Raw genomic sequence first — 17,230 nt, forward strand, 5'->3', positions numbered from 1 at the left:
GCCCAAACTTCCATTGCTCACCTGCATGCCCTCCTGCAGCCACACCACCATCTGAGACCTAATTTTCAGTGCTCCTTGGACCCTACCATTCATGTGCAAGGTAAATATTTTACTCAAAAATGGGCAGTCCTGAATTTTTACAGTAAAGGTAAAAAGCTGGAAAAGCTTAAAAAAAGGTTTGGAATTTTGCTAACGGGAAAACAGAAATGGAAGGCAGCACATGTGCAACAACAACAAGGGGATAGTAAATCCTACAATTTGAGAATTGAAGGTGGGAAGGCTTATAAAACCAAAGAGAGAGTTGCTTGAAACAATCACCATTTGTAGAGGAAATTAATGGTTTAGTCTGTAACATTGGACATGCTGTGTTATGGGCATGTGATTCTCCCCTCACAATTTTTTGCTCTGTGCTTTGCCTAAAAGAAGCTTTACAACCACAATCGATTCCATTTAATCTTCAATGCAGTGTTAATATCTGTAATCAAGTGTAGGAAATAACTAAACAAACGTTCAAAGGTTAAAACACAAAGCAACTATTTAGAGATTCTTACCTGTGGTGCACAATGCTGTGACAATGACTAGAAATATTTAACTAGTTGTTAAGCAATATTTTTTGATGGAATGTTGTGTTGCAGCTTGTTGCCATATTACGAGAGGTGAAATACCTTCAGATATTGAACCAATCCGACATCCCGGAGGCAGCTGCAGCCATCTTCAAAAATAGAGAAACTTTGACCAAGGTTTGTCTTTTCCAAAGATAGAATGTACTTTAACCCATGGGATGTCTCATTTTTAATTTTAATTAACAATCCAGACATACTTGTTTTCTTTGCAATATGATGTCTTCACCACATTCATTCAAATTCATGATTAACTAATGCATTTTTATTGCAAAGTCTCCTTTCGAGTAAAACCAAGCATTATAAGTGTAAAAGCGGGATTCTTCTGATTTTCCTTGCGTCATTATTTTAGAAAAAAAATACTGCCTGTTAAATATTGAAACATACATCACTGACATAGACTTAGGAAGACCTGAATTACCCCTTGTTGCATTTATGTTTAATATTGCTAATTAAAAAAAGAATTTCCTCTTTTTTTTGGTAGAAGGAGTTACTAACTCCTTTGTTTATAGATTTTAACAGTCATCAATTGTAGGTGAGTGCAATTTTTATGGGGTGTGATTTTAGGAAACCAAATTTTTGTTATAACAGAAATTCAAATTAGTGGAAGGTAAATTTTAGGACTGATGCCAGATAAAGAATGATCAGCACTCATATTGGACTTCCAGGCTGCAAAGTGAAAGAAAAAGCTCTGGAATCATTTAGCAGTCCCATGCTGTGTTGAGAACACTGGGCTCTGCCTAGAAATTGGGCTGCTTGGTGCCCATTTATCAAGTGCATGAGGGTGACTAAGCCCTCAAAATGATGGGCAGGAACGCTCACACTTCGTGCACTGACTACGTTATTGTATAAGAGCAAACAAGAGGAGGTCTTTACCTACACATGAACCAAGCATTAGACCTTTAGAATACAAAGAAATAAGGGACCTAATGTCTGCTTTCGGTCCCCCCATCAAATTGGTTTGCCCTGAGATGGGCTGTCCCACATCTGCTGCACTCAGAGAAACTAGCCTACTGTATACCCACCACATATAGAGGTAAGTAACTATCTGAGCATGGAGTCGTGAAGAGCTGGAGTGCTGCTCCTCCCAACTCCCACGCCCACATTGAAAGTTCAGTTCGCCACTCATGACTACCCCTGACCACCCCACTCTTGCTCCTGCTATTGTCTCCCCCTCCAGCTCTGAACCCCAGTCACTGACTCAAGTTCCAACCTGACCCACAATCTCAGAATTCAGCCCCCACCAATCACGGATCTCCAATCTGACTTGCAGCCTCAACCAGACCTGTGGCCAAATCCGACCCTTGGATTCACGTTCCTGAGGGCTACTGTGACGCACCGATTTTTTACTTCACTCCTCTCTTTGCAGCTGCAGCTGCAGAACCATGCTGGCTCTGTGGCATTGAGATCTGAAGCTCATTATCAGGGTGCCTCAGACCTCACTATTCTGGTGCAGGGTAAAAATGGGCAATCCTAAGTTTCTAGCTAAATAGGTTCTTTATTGATAGAAGGGTTGACATGGTCCATTGGCCTTCTTTATTTCTGTCCATAATCAACATAAAACCAACCAGCCAATCACTGCACCTGTATTCACTCTCCTTTCACATCTCTGTGTCTAATTCGGCATTATAATAGGTGAAAGATTTTTATTCTGATGTTAATGGTTTCACAGGAAAATGAATGAACCCAAAAAGCAAGATCCAGGTCTTTGACTGAATATTAATCAGTACAGTTGTATACCAAGATCTCCATAGAATGGGAAGTTGTTTTATAAAGCTCTAATTTACAGATAAAAGAGACAATCTCAATCTAAGGCTGCCATGTATTATTTTAATGGAACTTATTTTCAATGTCATCACCTGGTGCCAATGTAGCAACAGCAGCCTCAAAATAGAGGTTGGTAACCTTCCTGTCCTGTTAACATGGGCAATGTGGCTAGCTTCATTTTGAAAGGGGCCTACCACTGGATGTTCAAAGAGCTCATGCTTCAGGCAATAGACTCCTTTTATATGAAAATATAGGTCCTATGATGCACTCACCACAAGGCAACAGGGATGGATAAGAAGAAGGGATGCGGCTGCAACCTTCCAGACACCAGCATGTCCCCCGAGCCTCTCCTTCCTCAGCAGACCAAAACAATGGAGGAGGAACCAGTAGAAGGACAACTGAATGAATGGTATCTGGTGAAGAAGGTCAAGAAGAAGGACGGAGCAAGAAGGAATCAAGCCAATGGCGAGGGACGACCCCCATTAGAGTTAGACTATAGTGGCTGCTGCTCTTCAGATGAGGAGGGAAAAGGACGACACCTGTGCAGAAGAAGTAGCAAAATGCTAAGGAGCTGGAAGAGAAGAAACCCGAGCTGCAAAATAGTGTAGTCAACGAAGGGGTCAGTGCATTCAAGTTCAAAGGGAAGTGGCCAATGCATCCCAGCTCTGGGAATCCAGAAGCAGCAATGTCTGTGAAGAGAAACAGATTGGAAAGACCACTCCAACGAAAGATAGCCCAAACTTTGTTGCTTCCACAATCCACCCCAATGTCACCTGGAAGGAACAACATTAGCGGGGCGGACCAGAATGGCTTTCTTGGCCCAACAGCAGTGAGACTGTTGTAAACAGTACGGGTATACAGGAGATTACCCAAGGGCTAGAAGTCTAGTAAGAGACACACAGTTTCAAATAGGTTTAAAGGTTGACTCCCTTAACGTGCATTGTGTCAAGTCTACTATGCAATATGTTTAGACCTTGGGTACCTTGAAGAGGTAAAAGCTTACCTGCTGTTTCTGCAGGAATGTGGAATACTGCACTTCAGCACCTATAAGCTATGGTCGCAGTCGTGGCCCTATGGGCCGTCGATCTGTTCAGGAGGAAACAATTCCCATTCCTTTGGCTTTGGTAAACAGAAGGGAGGAGGCACCTTCACCATCTCCAGAGTTAAGGAGGTGGTGGGTGGTTGCATCCTCATTGCAGATGAAATGTACAAAAATGCTCTGCTCTGGTTATGTGTATGCCCGGGCTCAAAGCAGCAAATGGCTGGCCGTCCTTCAGCAACTTCCACTCCTGCAGGTGACATCCAGACTGGTCACTCTACCCAGTGCCTTCAACATCATCATCGATGTGGCTGGACAATCCAGCAGACCCATCAGCAAATTAGTCAGGGGCCATATCCAGACTCCTGATGGAAATAGTAAAAGATGCTAAACTGCATGACATCTTCAGCAACCCTGAAGACGGAGTGCTGTGCAGATACACCTGGTTGAGGCCAGATGGTTCCACCTGTCCCAGGATTAACTTCCTGTTTCACGGTTAGATCCACTGTCATCAAGCCAGTGTTCTTCTCTGACCACTACGTCCAATTGGCCGACTGTCACCTACAAGAGGAGCAGAAGGTTAGCAGGGGGACATTGAAGCTGCACATGAGATTGTTGACCCCAGAAAACATCAAGGTACTCAAAAGGGATTACAAAGTTTGGAGAACTTCGAGTCCCTTACACACACACTGGTGGGAAGAGGTTAAGGTAAACATCAAGAGGTTCTTCAACCTTGAAGGTGTTCAGAAGGCGAGAGAGACACAGACAAATATCCTGACTCCAGAAAAGCATGCAGAATCCACTCCTGCTGCAGTCAATAGGGCTCAAAATTAAGGAAAATCTCCAAGAGGTGAAGAGCCAGCAGGCCTCACTCTTTGCTGTGGAAGCCTCCAAGATCATCTTCTGTCCAAAGTCCGCTCCGTGGAGCAGAATGAGACATGTTTAGGTTTCTTCTTCCAAAAGATACACAGGGAGAGTTTTGTTATCAGCAGCCTGAAGGAAGAAGATGGCTCACTAATGCCATTATAGTCTGAGATGCTAAGGATCAGCAAATTTTTTTATACCAGATTGTATGATTTGAAGCCCACAGACAATACAGTCTCCCAGTTCTTTCATCTTCGAAGACAGTATGCAGGAGAGTCTGGATGAACCATTAACCCTGGACAAAGGCTGCCATGTTCTGAGACAAGTAAAATTCCCAGAAGTGATGGCTTGCCTTTAGAGTTGTTTCGACTCTGTGGGACTGGATCAACCCAGACCTTCTGGAAGTGTATGAGAGCATGCTTCTGACCAACAGCATGTCAGACTCTGAGGGAAAACATCATCGCCCTCAACTACAAGTGAAAGGGGGAGAGGGAGGAAATCAGGAATGGGCGACCCATTTTACTGTTTAACGTGGAATACAGAATTCTGTCAAAGGTTATCACCAATCAAGTCAAGTTGCTCTGGATTTAGTGTTCCACCCAGATCAGACCTGCGCTGTACCTGACAGGAAGAGCCCTGCATAGCCTCATGCTAAGCACGAATATGATTGCCTACGTGTGGAATGGTGGGGTGGGCACCTGCCTCATCAGGCTGGGCCAGTCGAAGGCCTTAGACAGAATATTGCACCACCTCCATGATGAATGCACGCTCCAAAATGGGGTTTGGGGAGGAATTTGCAGTTGGATCCAACTGCTCTGCACAATAGTGCAGTTTCAGTAAAGGGTGGGAATTGAAAAGCTTTCTGATCAAATCTGGAGTCAGGAGACCTCTCTCCCATTTTGTTTGTGTACTGTATTGAATCTCCTGATGAGCCTATCTGGAAAAATGCATGCATAAGATGGGTGACAGTCCTAGGCAGCGGAGACACTCTTCTTCAGAGCCTTTGTCCCCCTTCAGGTTAGACTACTTGAAGGTGCTGGGGATATGATTCGGCGGGGCTGGGGCATGTGCCAAAAACTGGAAGGAGCATGTAGCCATGGGAAAGCAAAAACTGGGCATATGGGACCATCAATCCTTCTCCATTGCGGATAAGAATCTGGTCATTCAGTGCGATGCACTCTTGGTGTTGCTGTATGTGGTGCAGGTCTGGCTTATTCCTGACTCCTGCACCATAGCAGTTGTGCAAGCCATCTTCTGCTTTGTCTGGAGATTGAAAATTGACCATGTCAGCAAGCACACGATGTACAAACCTCTAGACAAAGAGGGTGAAAAAATACCCAATTTTACCCTCACCTTGATAGCCACCTTTGTGTGCAGCTGCCTCAAGTTGTGTGTAGACCCTCGATACACAAACATCATGTCACCACAGGTTCTATCTGTCCTCAGTCTTGTGAAGGACGGATCTGGTCACATTTTTACGGAACGCTCCATTCAGTCAGACCATGCCATACCAGCTAACCCTCATGGAGACGTTTATGCGGAAAAGTACCTTTGACCACAAGTCCGTCCATCAGTGGTCCGCACGTAATGTCCTCGAGGCCATGTGGAAAAAGAAGTTGGTGGATCCTGGTTGGATGGCCCGAAGCTGGAAAGAAGTGCAGTGGTTATTGTTGAGGTTCATCTCGAGCAGCTCCATGATGCAGGACTCTGTGCTGTATGAGCTCAGGGGCGCACTCCAAGGCGAACTCCAAGATTGTTGCTGGAGGACCATTACTTGGATGAATACACTCTTTGGTCTGTCTGGAACTTGTTGGTCTTCCTGAAACCTGTTGGTTTTACAGTGCCAAAACTTGCCCATGACCAAACGTTGCAGACTGGCACATTTCAAGTCCAGGACTACATGCTGAGGAATGCACTAAAGCTTGGGGCAAACATTGCAAAGGGTCAGTGGGGAAAGAATGTGGCAGGTCCAACTGCCATGAGGGGCTGGAAGCTGTGTAAAACTCTTCAGGCAGGAATGTATATTCCTTTGTGTAGGAATGTATAGTGTAAATATCACATGTAATTGCAATTGTATTGAGGTACCTCAGAGTACCACATACTGTTTTAAAGAACTTGAACAGTAATGCACTTTTTGTAATATGCAATTTAAACTGTTACGAAATGTAATTTTATAAATTTGTATGAATGAAGTATATTGTTTGAAAAAGAAATTAGGTTCACATTACCATATTAAATTTGAAGTGGCCAGAACCTGTACTGTGCAGACTTTGACCTATTCCATGAGCAACAGAAACAAAGAGCCATGCCAAAGGTAAGCGTCAGGTTATTTTTGTGGATCCTGGAGCAGCTGGGCTGGCAAAAATAATCTGGCTGCTGCTGCCCCGGGACCCAACCCTCCAATTACCTTGCTAATTGCCATTCTGACACTAGGACACTTGTTTGGCACCCCACAGCGCACCAGATTTAAATGAAGCTGTGGCCTCAATGTTGCAGGTAACTCTTCGGTTGTAGCCTGAAATTTGTTTCCACATTTTTGCAAGTACACTGCATTACTGATTGGTGCCATGGATTGGGTGTCATGGATTGGCTTTCAACACCTCTCACAAGTACCATGTGCAGCACCACCATGAGTTCAGCACCCATTAGACAGGGGATCAAATGCTAGCAGTCACTGGCCTGCTGAGTCACGCCTGCACACATGATTCCCTTTCTCTTCACCTTGGCCAGTCACTGATTGACCTCTTACCACTTCCATCTTGACAAAGGCTGTTAATGGGTTGAATTGCCTTTTCCTGAAACATCTTGGGTTTTGGTCCTCCAATTTGACACTTCCCTTTAATTGCCACTGTCTCTTTATATTTCAGTCAGACAACTTTCAAACCAAAACAAAAAGTAAAAATACCTGGAAAAACTCAGCAGTTCTGGCAGCATCTGTGGAGAGGAACACAGAGTCCGTATGACTCTTCAACAGAACTAAGACAAACCAAATTGGAGCCAGCTCCCACTTGGAGACAGAAACAAGCTCTAATCTCTTTTACATTGCAGTTTGATAGATTCAATGTTAGTTGCATAGACTGTGGCGGTGAAAAATTTAACTCTGATTGTGAGAAATGGCCCTAACTGTTGCTACTGACTCATGACTTCTGCTGCTTTAGCATCTTTTTTGAAACATGTGGATCACAGCTGAATGTTTGAGATTCTGTGCTCCTCAAGCCCCCCTGAAAATGATCTTGTGACCGATAAATGCTACGGTATATGAAGTTAGATAATAAAATATACTGCTAATGTATACAAGGTCCCATAAAGGCACACCACCATCACAAGAAGTGTTTGACAACATTTTTTTTGATTATGAATGTACAAGATGTAAACCTTGTCATAGCATATCAATTCATCATTTCCACATGATATCACTGAAAATGGCATGCTGTTTTCTTTGCCCTGCCCCGATCCCACTATTGGAAAAAAATTGTAAAATGCTTTTCCACGAAGACAGTTCTTTAACAAGTCATTTAACAAAACTGATATATGGGAATCGAATATCGGATTTGTCATTGATTTATTCATTCATATGAAAAATGCAGTACATACCTCTGGTGGAATGTTAGTATTTTTAATGAACTTTGCTAATTATTGTTTGTTGTTTGTAAATTATTTAGTATGTAGGAACCTTGGAGTTACTGGTGAAGTGGTACAATAAGCTGAAACAGACTGTCTTGGAAGTGGAATTTCCACTGATTTTTAATGAGTTGGAAGCTATTGATGAACGGCTGAAGGCTGCAGAGGAGACCGTTACCTGGCAGAGTGAAAATTGCTGGAGCTACATTGTGCATATGAAGGACACCATGCATGATCTGGCAAGCAGGGTTCAGAAGACAAAAGAGAATGTGGAAACTATACAAACACTTATGAAAACTTGGAGTGAGTGTGCTATGTTTACAAGGAAGGATAACAAAAAAGATTATCTGCTGAACCTGGAAGACTGTGAAGACAGAGTAGCCAAGTGGTACAAGTTGATAAGGGAGGATGGTGTTACGATTCACAAATTGGTTGAGGTATGCCTTAAGAAAAGAACAAAATATAATGCAATAAGCTTGGCAAAATATAAATGCCCGATTAAATATTTTGTAGAAAATTTTAATACAGCGAATGCAATATTGACTGTGCTAACTGGGGCGATTGATATTCAAATTCAGCTAATACAATGCAGAGTGATTTTTTTCAAGCTCTATTAATAAAAGCAGTGCACTTCCTGTTCATAAAACTTAATGTCAGCTTTAGTTCAGTGGTGATGTTCTCATTCCTTAGTAAGAAAGTCATGGGTTCAGGCATCACTCCAGAAACGGGAACATATAATCTAGGCTGAAGCTTCAATGCAGTACTGAGGCAGTGCTGCACTTTCAGATGAGGTGTAAAACCAAGGCCTCACCTGCATCCTCTGTGTCAGATGGACATAAAAGAAGCCACGGCACAATTTGAAGAGTATGGGAATCCTGGTGTTCTGGCCAATTTTTACACCTCAACCAACATCACTAAAAACAAATTATTTAATGATTTATCTCATTGCTGTTTGTGGGGCTTCTGCACAGATTGGCATTCACCTACATTATAATGCTGACTAAACTTAAAAAGACATTAATTGTCTGTAAAATGCTTTGGGATATCCAGGCACCGAGGTGCTATAATAATGTGTGTCCTTTCTTTACTTCCTGTGTCATGATTGTGAGTAATGTTTTTTTCTGTCAACATTAGCAATGGGAGCTGTCTCTTTGTAATGGAAATTCTATATGCTAACAGTCCCAGACCTTTGGTTACAATGGCCAGAATTTTCGGCTTGGCGAGAGGAGGCGTAAAATGATGTGGGGTAATGTTGTCGGTTGTGTGTCCCGGCGTCACCACGCGTCATTTAGATTTTCAGTTTGGCGGGCGCACAGCCGAGTCAGCTGCATGCCCGCCAAACTGTCAAAGGCCTATTGAGGCCATTTAACTATCAATTAAAGTTATAAACTGAGCTGCCCGTCCAACCTTAAGGTTGATGGGCAGGTGAAGAGCCCAGGCGACCTTCGCATTTTTCATGGAACCTCATCCACGAACCTCATCTTTTCATTAATGTTCCTTGACATGTCCCAGCTCATGAGACACTGTCACATGAGGGGACATATCTTCAAATAGTTTCTTTTCTTAATTTCAATTTTTAAGCCTTACACTAATCCCCCTGAGGCACAGAGTTGCCTCGGGGAGATTTCTGTGCTAAAATGGTGATGTGGACACGATTGGGGGCGCCGATTGGGTTTGCGCCCGCTCCCACCCAGCCCCGCACAACCCCCCCCACCCACCCCCCCCGCAATGGGGTGAAAATTCTCCCCTGAGTGTTGCAGTGGCATGAGTCAGTTTACACTTGAGTTTTACATTTTGAAAATTTTAAGATTTCTTTTAATGCTGACCGTTATCAAATCATGAATGCCCTATAAGAAACAGCGCTGGAAGCAGAATCTACAGTAATAATTTTTAAAAGAGAAGTGGACAAATATTCAAATAATAAACTTTTGGAAAGTTTTGGGCTAAAAGCAGGAGGGTGGAGTTAAATGGATAACTCTTTTTGCAAGGCAGCATGGGGCAATTTACTTTGTTTTAAAATTTTACAATTCTGTGAAAATATTTGTTTACAAAGCTATTTTTTTCCTTCTATGAGCCCAACATTTGCCCTGTTCCCAGACACATTTTTTAAAAATATGTCTCATTGTCCTGCTTGCTAACACCCAACCTCATTTAGACTCCAAGCAATTAAACTGTTGCTGCATAGGCTGTAAAAGGCTGAGCTCTCAAGTTGAAAAATACTAAAGTTAAATATTTCAGCGCACCCATCAGCTAAAAAGATGTTAGGCCACATCTGTGTTTATAAAACAAGTTTAAATTTTGTACATGATTTGAATTAAAGTTAATATAATTGATCAGTAATACAGTAGTACCCAGAACACATTAACAAGTTTGTCCTTCAGTGAGTGGATTTCAATAGTTTCTGTATGTTGGCATTCATTTTGTGATTTACAGAAGCCTATTGTTTATGATTCCCTTATTAGTAGAAACCAGTACTATCTCAAGAACACACTCGTTGTTATAAATTTTGGTTCCAATAGATCATACGCAGGTGTGTATTACCCCCAACCCAGTGCAGAGAGGGCCTATCATGGCCCAGTTACCTACACATGCACCCCACATCATGTTCCATATCACGCTTGCAGCTCTGGGCTACTGGACTCAGGTCCTCGACCCATGCTGCTACCCCCGCTCACACTCTACCCTCCTTGCTCTGCCAGCTGAAGCTGAAAAAATAGCCAAAACAGTAGCCAGGCACAGGCTCAGCAGGTAACCGAAGTTTCTTAATCACAGCAGTGGTGGGGAAGGGTAGGAGACTGATCCAAGATACTTTAAATATCGCAAAAGAACAGCAGGTCAATGAAAGAAATTTGCTCTTACGATATAATGAATGTAGTGCAGAGCAGAAACGTTGTCTTGGTGTCAAGAAGAGCCCAGGTTAGGAGTTTGAGACTAAATTTGAAAGATGATATAGATCTAGATTTTTGCAGATTTTTTCCACCAGTCACAGAACAAAAAAAGCAGCAAATTCTACTCAGAAGCAGAATCTTACATTTTTAAGAACGTAGTGCAGTGCCGAAGCGTGGTCCAGATGTCCGCCAGACTCCTGAAGCAGCTGCAGTGATGCCTTCAACCACAGCATTGTTACCATCAATGGTGCTACTATTGGAATACTGTTCCACATGGATATTAACAATTGCTCAATGATAGCAATAGTGCCAAGGTCTCCCAGTCAAATAAATGAAAGGGATAAAACATTGCAGTGAGATCCAGTCTATTTTTAACTTTGGGACTGAGCACACATTTGCTTTTTCAACTCAGCAGCCTTGAAGCAGAAATTGATCACAGCTATATTCCCACCTCATATAAACAAACCAGTTCTTGCCAGAATTCCACTTTATCACTTCTGCTTCATAATAGAGCTTGACAATTTTTCTGGTTTTTGTTTGGGGGTATTTTCACTTAGCCCATAAAATCGTATTTTCTCACTTTAATTAAAAATATATAGACAACGTGTTGAAAAGTTGGAATTTTTGCAGGAATGTTTTCTTCAAAGAATTCATTTGTCATTTATATCATTCAAGATAAGATCCATAAGACCATGAAAAGACTCGATAGATATCGGAAGGATGTTACCATTTGTGGGAGAGACTAGAACTAGGGGACACAGTTTAAGAATAAGAGGTCTACCATTTAAGACAGAAATGAGAATTTTTTCTCTCAAAGTGTTATTAATATGTGGAATTCTCCTCCCCAGAAAGCAGTGGAGGCTGGATCATTGAATTTATTCAAGGCAGAGTCAGATATATTTTTGACGGACCAGGGAGTCAAGGGTTATGGAGGGCAAATGACAAAATGGGGTTGAGATCACAAACAGATCAGCCATGACCTTATTGAATGGTGGAGCAGGGTCAAAGAGCTGAATGGCCTACTCCTTCTCTGAAGTCCTATTTTCCTATGCTTTACTCAGAACTCAGCTGAGGGAGGAGACTCCCAGGAGGACAGTGGAAACGCTTTAGGGATGTCCCCAAAGCATCTGAAGAGGTCACAAATTCTTGCTGACTCATGGGAGCATGTGTCCAATCCAACTGGAGAATGTTTATTCGGGAAGGCATTCAGCACCACTTGCCGCACATGTGGTACTCTGAGGGTCAGACAGATGAATTGTTTGAAGGTTTGTGTGCCCTCTTTGAAGTCTCGACTTTGCCTCTGCGTGCTCCCAATGAAGTCTCTTGATGTGTTTGGTTCTTTCCCATAACTCTTGACTCCCTTGTCTATCAAAAATCTGTCTAACTCTGACTTGAATAAATTCAATGACCCAGCCTCCGCTGCTTTCTGGGGAAGAGAATTCTGCATACTTATGAAACTTTGAGAGAAAAAAATTCTCCTCATCTCCCTCTTAAATGGTAGATCGTGCATTGGACTTAACATTTATCTCCCAACCCATCGAACTAGGATGGAAGCACGTCATCCTCGATCCCAAGGGACTGCGGAGGAAGAAAATGATGATTCCAGTAGACAATTGTGGAGATCATCTTTTAAAGATTTTTCTTGGGGTGTGACCATCGCTGCCAAGGCCAGGATTTGTTTCTCAACACTAATTACGCTCGAGAAGATGGTGGTGAGCCTCCTCCTTGAACCACTGCAGCCCATGTGGTGTAGGTACACTACTGTTAGGAAGGGAGTTCCAAGATTTTGATCCAATGGCAGTGAAGGAATGACGATATAGTTCCAAGTCAGAATGGTGTATGGCTTGGAAGGGTACTTGCAGGTGGTGTTCCCATGCACCTGCTGCCCTTGTCCTTTTAGATGGTAGAGTTTGTGGTTTTGGAAGATGCTGTTGCATGAGCCTTGATGAGTTGCTGCAGTGCATCTTGTAGATGTTACACACTGCTGTACATCAGTGGTAGAGGGAGTGAATGTTTAAGATGGTGGTTGGGGTTCCAATCAAGAAGGACGCTTTGTTCTGGATTGTGTTGAGTTTCATGGGTGTAGCTGGAGCTGCATTTATCCAGACAAGAGTATTCCATCACACGGTGGGAGCACAGAGTGGAGATACTGAGGCCTGAGTGTGTCGAGGGACGAGTGCTAACTTGGGGATTTGCTACAGGTGGGAATTCGCTGTGGAGAGGGAACGAGGTGCTCCTTTTCTCAGCCTGTAGCAGCTGGTGAATATCAGTTAGGTGAGCTGGTAGGTGATTGGTTGGTGAGTTTTAAGATTTTATCCCTCTAAATGGGGGCAGTAGTTTTAACTGGTACCAGGGTGATATAAATATTGCATTCAATTTATAGCTTAGATAGTTAAACTACTTAATATAACTACAGATAACAGTTGAGTTATATTTCTAAACTTGAAATCTAATTAGTTAAGTAAACACAAAGATGACAAGGCAATATGTGTTGTTGTTTTGGCGTATGGAACTGGTGGACACCAATGTGATCCATGGCAACCAGATATGCAGTAAGTGTCTGCAGCTCAAGGAGCGTTAGATCTGAGTTGATGAGCTGGAGTCTGAGCTTTGGACACTGCAATGCATCACGGAGGGGGTAAGTTACCTGGGCACTTGCTCCATGTGGCAGTCACACCTCAAAGGTGAGGTACTTCCGGTGAGGTACTTCCAGTTTGGTCTGTGGTCAGGGGCAGGAGGGTGTGACTGCCAGTGAGGCAAATAAAGAGATCCAGAAGGTAGCAATGGAGGAGCCTCAGCCCCTGCATTTGTCCAACAGATTCAAGGTTCTTGCAACCTGAATGGCTGAGAGCAGTGTCTGCAGGGTGGATGAGCAAACTGACCACAGCAGTGCAGTCATTCAGGTTGAAGTTGTTAAAAGGAATGTAGTTATAGTAGGGGACAGTATCGTTAGAAGATTGATACTCTTCTTTGTAGCCGAGAGTGAATCCCAAAGGCTCTGTTGCCTGGTTAAGGACCTCTCCTCTGAGCTGGAGAGGAACTTGGAGTCGGGGGGGTGGTGGTGGTGGTGGTGGTGTGGGGGGGGCGGTGTGGAGGGTGGTGGGGGGGTATGGCGAAGGGCCCAGTTGCTGTGGTGCACGTGGGTACTAATGACATAGGTAGGGCTAGGAAAGAGGTTCTGCTGAGGGAGTATGAGCATCCAGGGGCTAAATTAAAAGGAGAACATTAAAGATGATAATCTCTGAATTACTACCTGAACAATGAGCAAATTGGCACAGGGTACATGAAATCAGACAGTTGAATGCATGGCTCAAAGATTGGCGAGGGAGAAATGGGTTTCAATTCATAGAGCACTGGCACCAGCACTGGGGAAAGTGAGCGCTTGTACCATTGGGATGCTCTTCATCTGAATTGCATTGGGACCAGTGTTCTAGCTAGTTGCATAATTAAGGCTGTAGAGAGGGATTTAAACTAAATAGTGACGGTTGGGGGAGTGTGAATTGCTGGGTGGGCTCACATGAGGGGAGATTTGGAAAATTAAAGGGAAAGACAAGGCAAAAGTGCAGGGTAGCCAGAGTGTGAAAGCGAGGGCAAAGCAAACTAACATAAGTGTGCACCAGCAAATATGGCCAGAGTAGGGAACAGTCGCTTTATACAAACAGGGAGTGTTGGGGGCGTGGGGAGGGGGAGGAGAGTTCAGGTGAAGGGAGATTTAGAAAACCAAAGACAAAAGTTTAGGCAATAGAAAAGTATATTGGTGTGGGTAAAGACAGCTGAGTGTGACTGGAAGGGAATAGAGTTTAAAGGTAATTGTGCATCAGAGGGTAAGGTCCATGCAGGGAATAGTAATTTAAAAAAAATTGAAGTCACTTTATTCTAATTTGTGGAGCATCCACAATAAAATAGATTAACAAGTAGAGATAAATGGTTTAGATCTTTTGGCCATTACAGAGCCATGGTTACAAAGTGACCAAGGTTGGGAAATAAATATTCCAAAGTATACAACATTTTGAAAATACGTGCAGAATGGAAAAGGAGGAGGGGTAGTCCTGATAATAAATGGCATAAGGATATTAGTGAAGAAAGATCTTGGCTTTGAAAATTAGAGTATAATCCTTTATTGGTGGAGATTAGGACAGCAAATATTTTATAAGCCCCTAACAGTAGTTATACTGTTAGACAGAAGATTAAACAAGAAATTATTGGAGCTTGTCACAAAGGCAATATAATTGTTGTAGGAGAGTTTAATCTTCGTAAAGACTGGGGGCAGAATCTTCTGGCTGGTGTGCGGGTGGCGGAGTCCGCACACCAGCACTTAAAATGTTGCGTGAGTGTCCCGATGTCAGCTCACAGCATTGCAATATTTCGGTCAGCGGGCGCGCTATACAGCTGTTAATGGCATGCCTGTCATTAATTAAAGGCCTCGTTAAGGCCCTTAACTTGCCAATCATTGACGATTTTGAGGAGCCCATGCGAACTTCGGCTCGGCGCATGGACCCAACGGGCAGGCGGGTTGGTGATTTTTTTACTAAACCTTATCCAGTGGCGGGATGAGGTTTGATATCGGGTTTAAAAACATTTAATAAAGTTTTTGTTTATTTCATTAACATGTCCCATCTCGTGTGACATTTTCACATGAGGGGGACATGTTAATAAATTTTTTATTGTTCTATTTTTTATATTTGCCAGCCATTCAGCGATCTCCCCAAGGCAGCACTTTGCCTCAGAGAGATGTGCGCTCTTTTGCGCGCATGCGTGAAAGAGTGCATTCTGACAGTTGGGGAACACCCTCCCCCCTGCACAGGAATGCTTCCTGCTGGGCAGGCCTTAATTGGCCCACCCACTTAAAATGGCAGCGGGGCCCGTTTCGGCAACGGTGATCGGCTGCCTGCCCGCCGCCGAGCTGATGGGGCCCGCCTGCCCATCAAGGGCAAAATTCTATCCTGGATCAGTCAAATTGGCAAAAATGGTCTAGAAGACAAGTTTGCAGAATGCTTTTGTTACAATTTCCTGGAGCAATATGTTGTGGGATGAAGCTATTTTAGATGTAGTATTGTGCAATGATGCAGGGTTAATTAGTAAAAGAAATCCACTGGAAAATAGTGATCATAACACTATTGAATTCCACATGAATTTGAAAAGGAGACACACCAATCACAAACAAGGATCTTAAACTTAAACAAAGCCAATTATGTAGGGATGAGGGGAGAGCTGGCTAAGATTGATTGAGTAAATCAACTGAAAGATATGGTGGTAAATAAACAGTGAGAAACGTTTAAAGAAACAGTTCAAAATTATTCACCAGGATATTGCCTGGGATGAAACATTTAAGTTATGAAGAGAGGTTGGATAGACTTGGGTTGTTTTCGTTGGAGCAGAGAAGACTGAGGGGTGACCTGATCAAGGTTTACAAGATTATGAGGGGCATGGACAGGGTGGATAGGGAGCAGCTATTCCCCTTAGTTGAAGGGTCAATCACGAGGGAACATAAGTTCAAGGTGAGGGACAGGAGGTTCAGGGGGGATGTGAGGAAAAACTTTTTTTACCCAGAGGATGGTGACGGTCTGGAATGTGCTCCCTGGGAGGGTGATGGAAGCGGGTTGCCTCACATCCTTTAAAAAGTACCTGGAGAGCACTTGGCACGGCATAACATTCAAGGCTAGGGCCAAGTGCTGGTAAATGGGATTAGTTAGGTAGGTCAGATGTTTCTCATGTGTCGGTGCAGACTCGATGGGCTGAAGGGCCTCTTCTGCACTGTGTGATTCTGTGAAAATGTTAATCAAAAATACATTTCATTGAAAAACAAAACTTCAGCAAGAAAGATCCACCTGTGGCTTACTAAGGAGGTTAAGGATAGACCAATAAAACCCTTGTTATCCAGCCTGCTTTGGGAATGGGTGGTAGCGGTTAATCAAAAATGCCAGCTAACGGGGAGTTAACATTATCTAGACAGAAGACAAAGTGCTGCTCTGTCTTTGAGGGGTTGAGGGGAGAGGGGAAGCAGCTGGGCAGCCAAGGGCCCCTCCGCACAGCAGGGCATCACAGTAAAACCACCACAACTGAAGCCATGATCTTCAGACTGGCTTTTAAAAAAAATCGAGCTGTCAGTTTTACTGACAGTTGCTTCGAGCGGTATAGCTTTGTTGAGGCATAATAACCAAAACTGACCTAATAATTTAACAATTTCAGTGTAAAGCCTAAGAACAACTTCTGCAGATTTGCACCTTGTTATTTTTTTTAAAGAATGCATCATCTGAACAATGAAAGTGACCAACTTAAAAAAAAACACGTCAGAAATCCTGGTTACTATTGAATTCCGGTTAGTACAGTATTGAATAGCACAAAGTTTACTGTATTAGTTTAAAAGATGAGGCTTATAATGTTGTAACGAATAGTGGTAAGCCTGAGGTTTGGGAGTGTTTTAAAAACCA

General features: G+C 43.2%; 1 protein-coding gene across 1 annotated transcript in view; it reads left to right on the forward strand.

Annotated features, from left to right (window-relative positions):
• Positions 1 to 17,230, forward strand: part of LOC121276335 (dynein heavy chain 11, axonemal-like) — a 564,873-nt gene that overhangs the window by 100,215 nt on the left and 447,428 nt on the right. The window contains exons 13-14 of the mRNA XM_041184616.1: positions 636 to 740; positions 7,953 to 8,348. Coding sequence (XP_041040550.1) covers positions 636 to 740; positions 7,953 to 8,348 — 501 coding nt within the window. The remainder of the gene's footprint in view (positions 1 to 635; positions 741 to 7,952; positions 8,349 to 17,230) is intronic.

The sequence above is a fragment of the Carcharodon carcharias genome, chromosome 3 (genome assembly GCF_017639515.1).
Source record: "Carcharodon carcharias isolate sCarCar2 chromosome 3, sCarCar2.pri, whole genome shotgun sequence".
NCBI lineage: Eukaryota > Metazoa > Chordata > Chondrichthyes > Lamniformes > Lamnidae > Carcharodon > Carcharodon carcharias.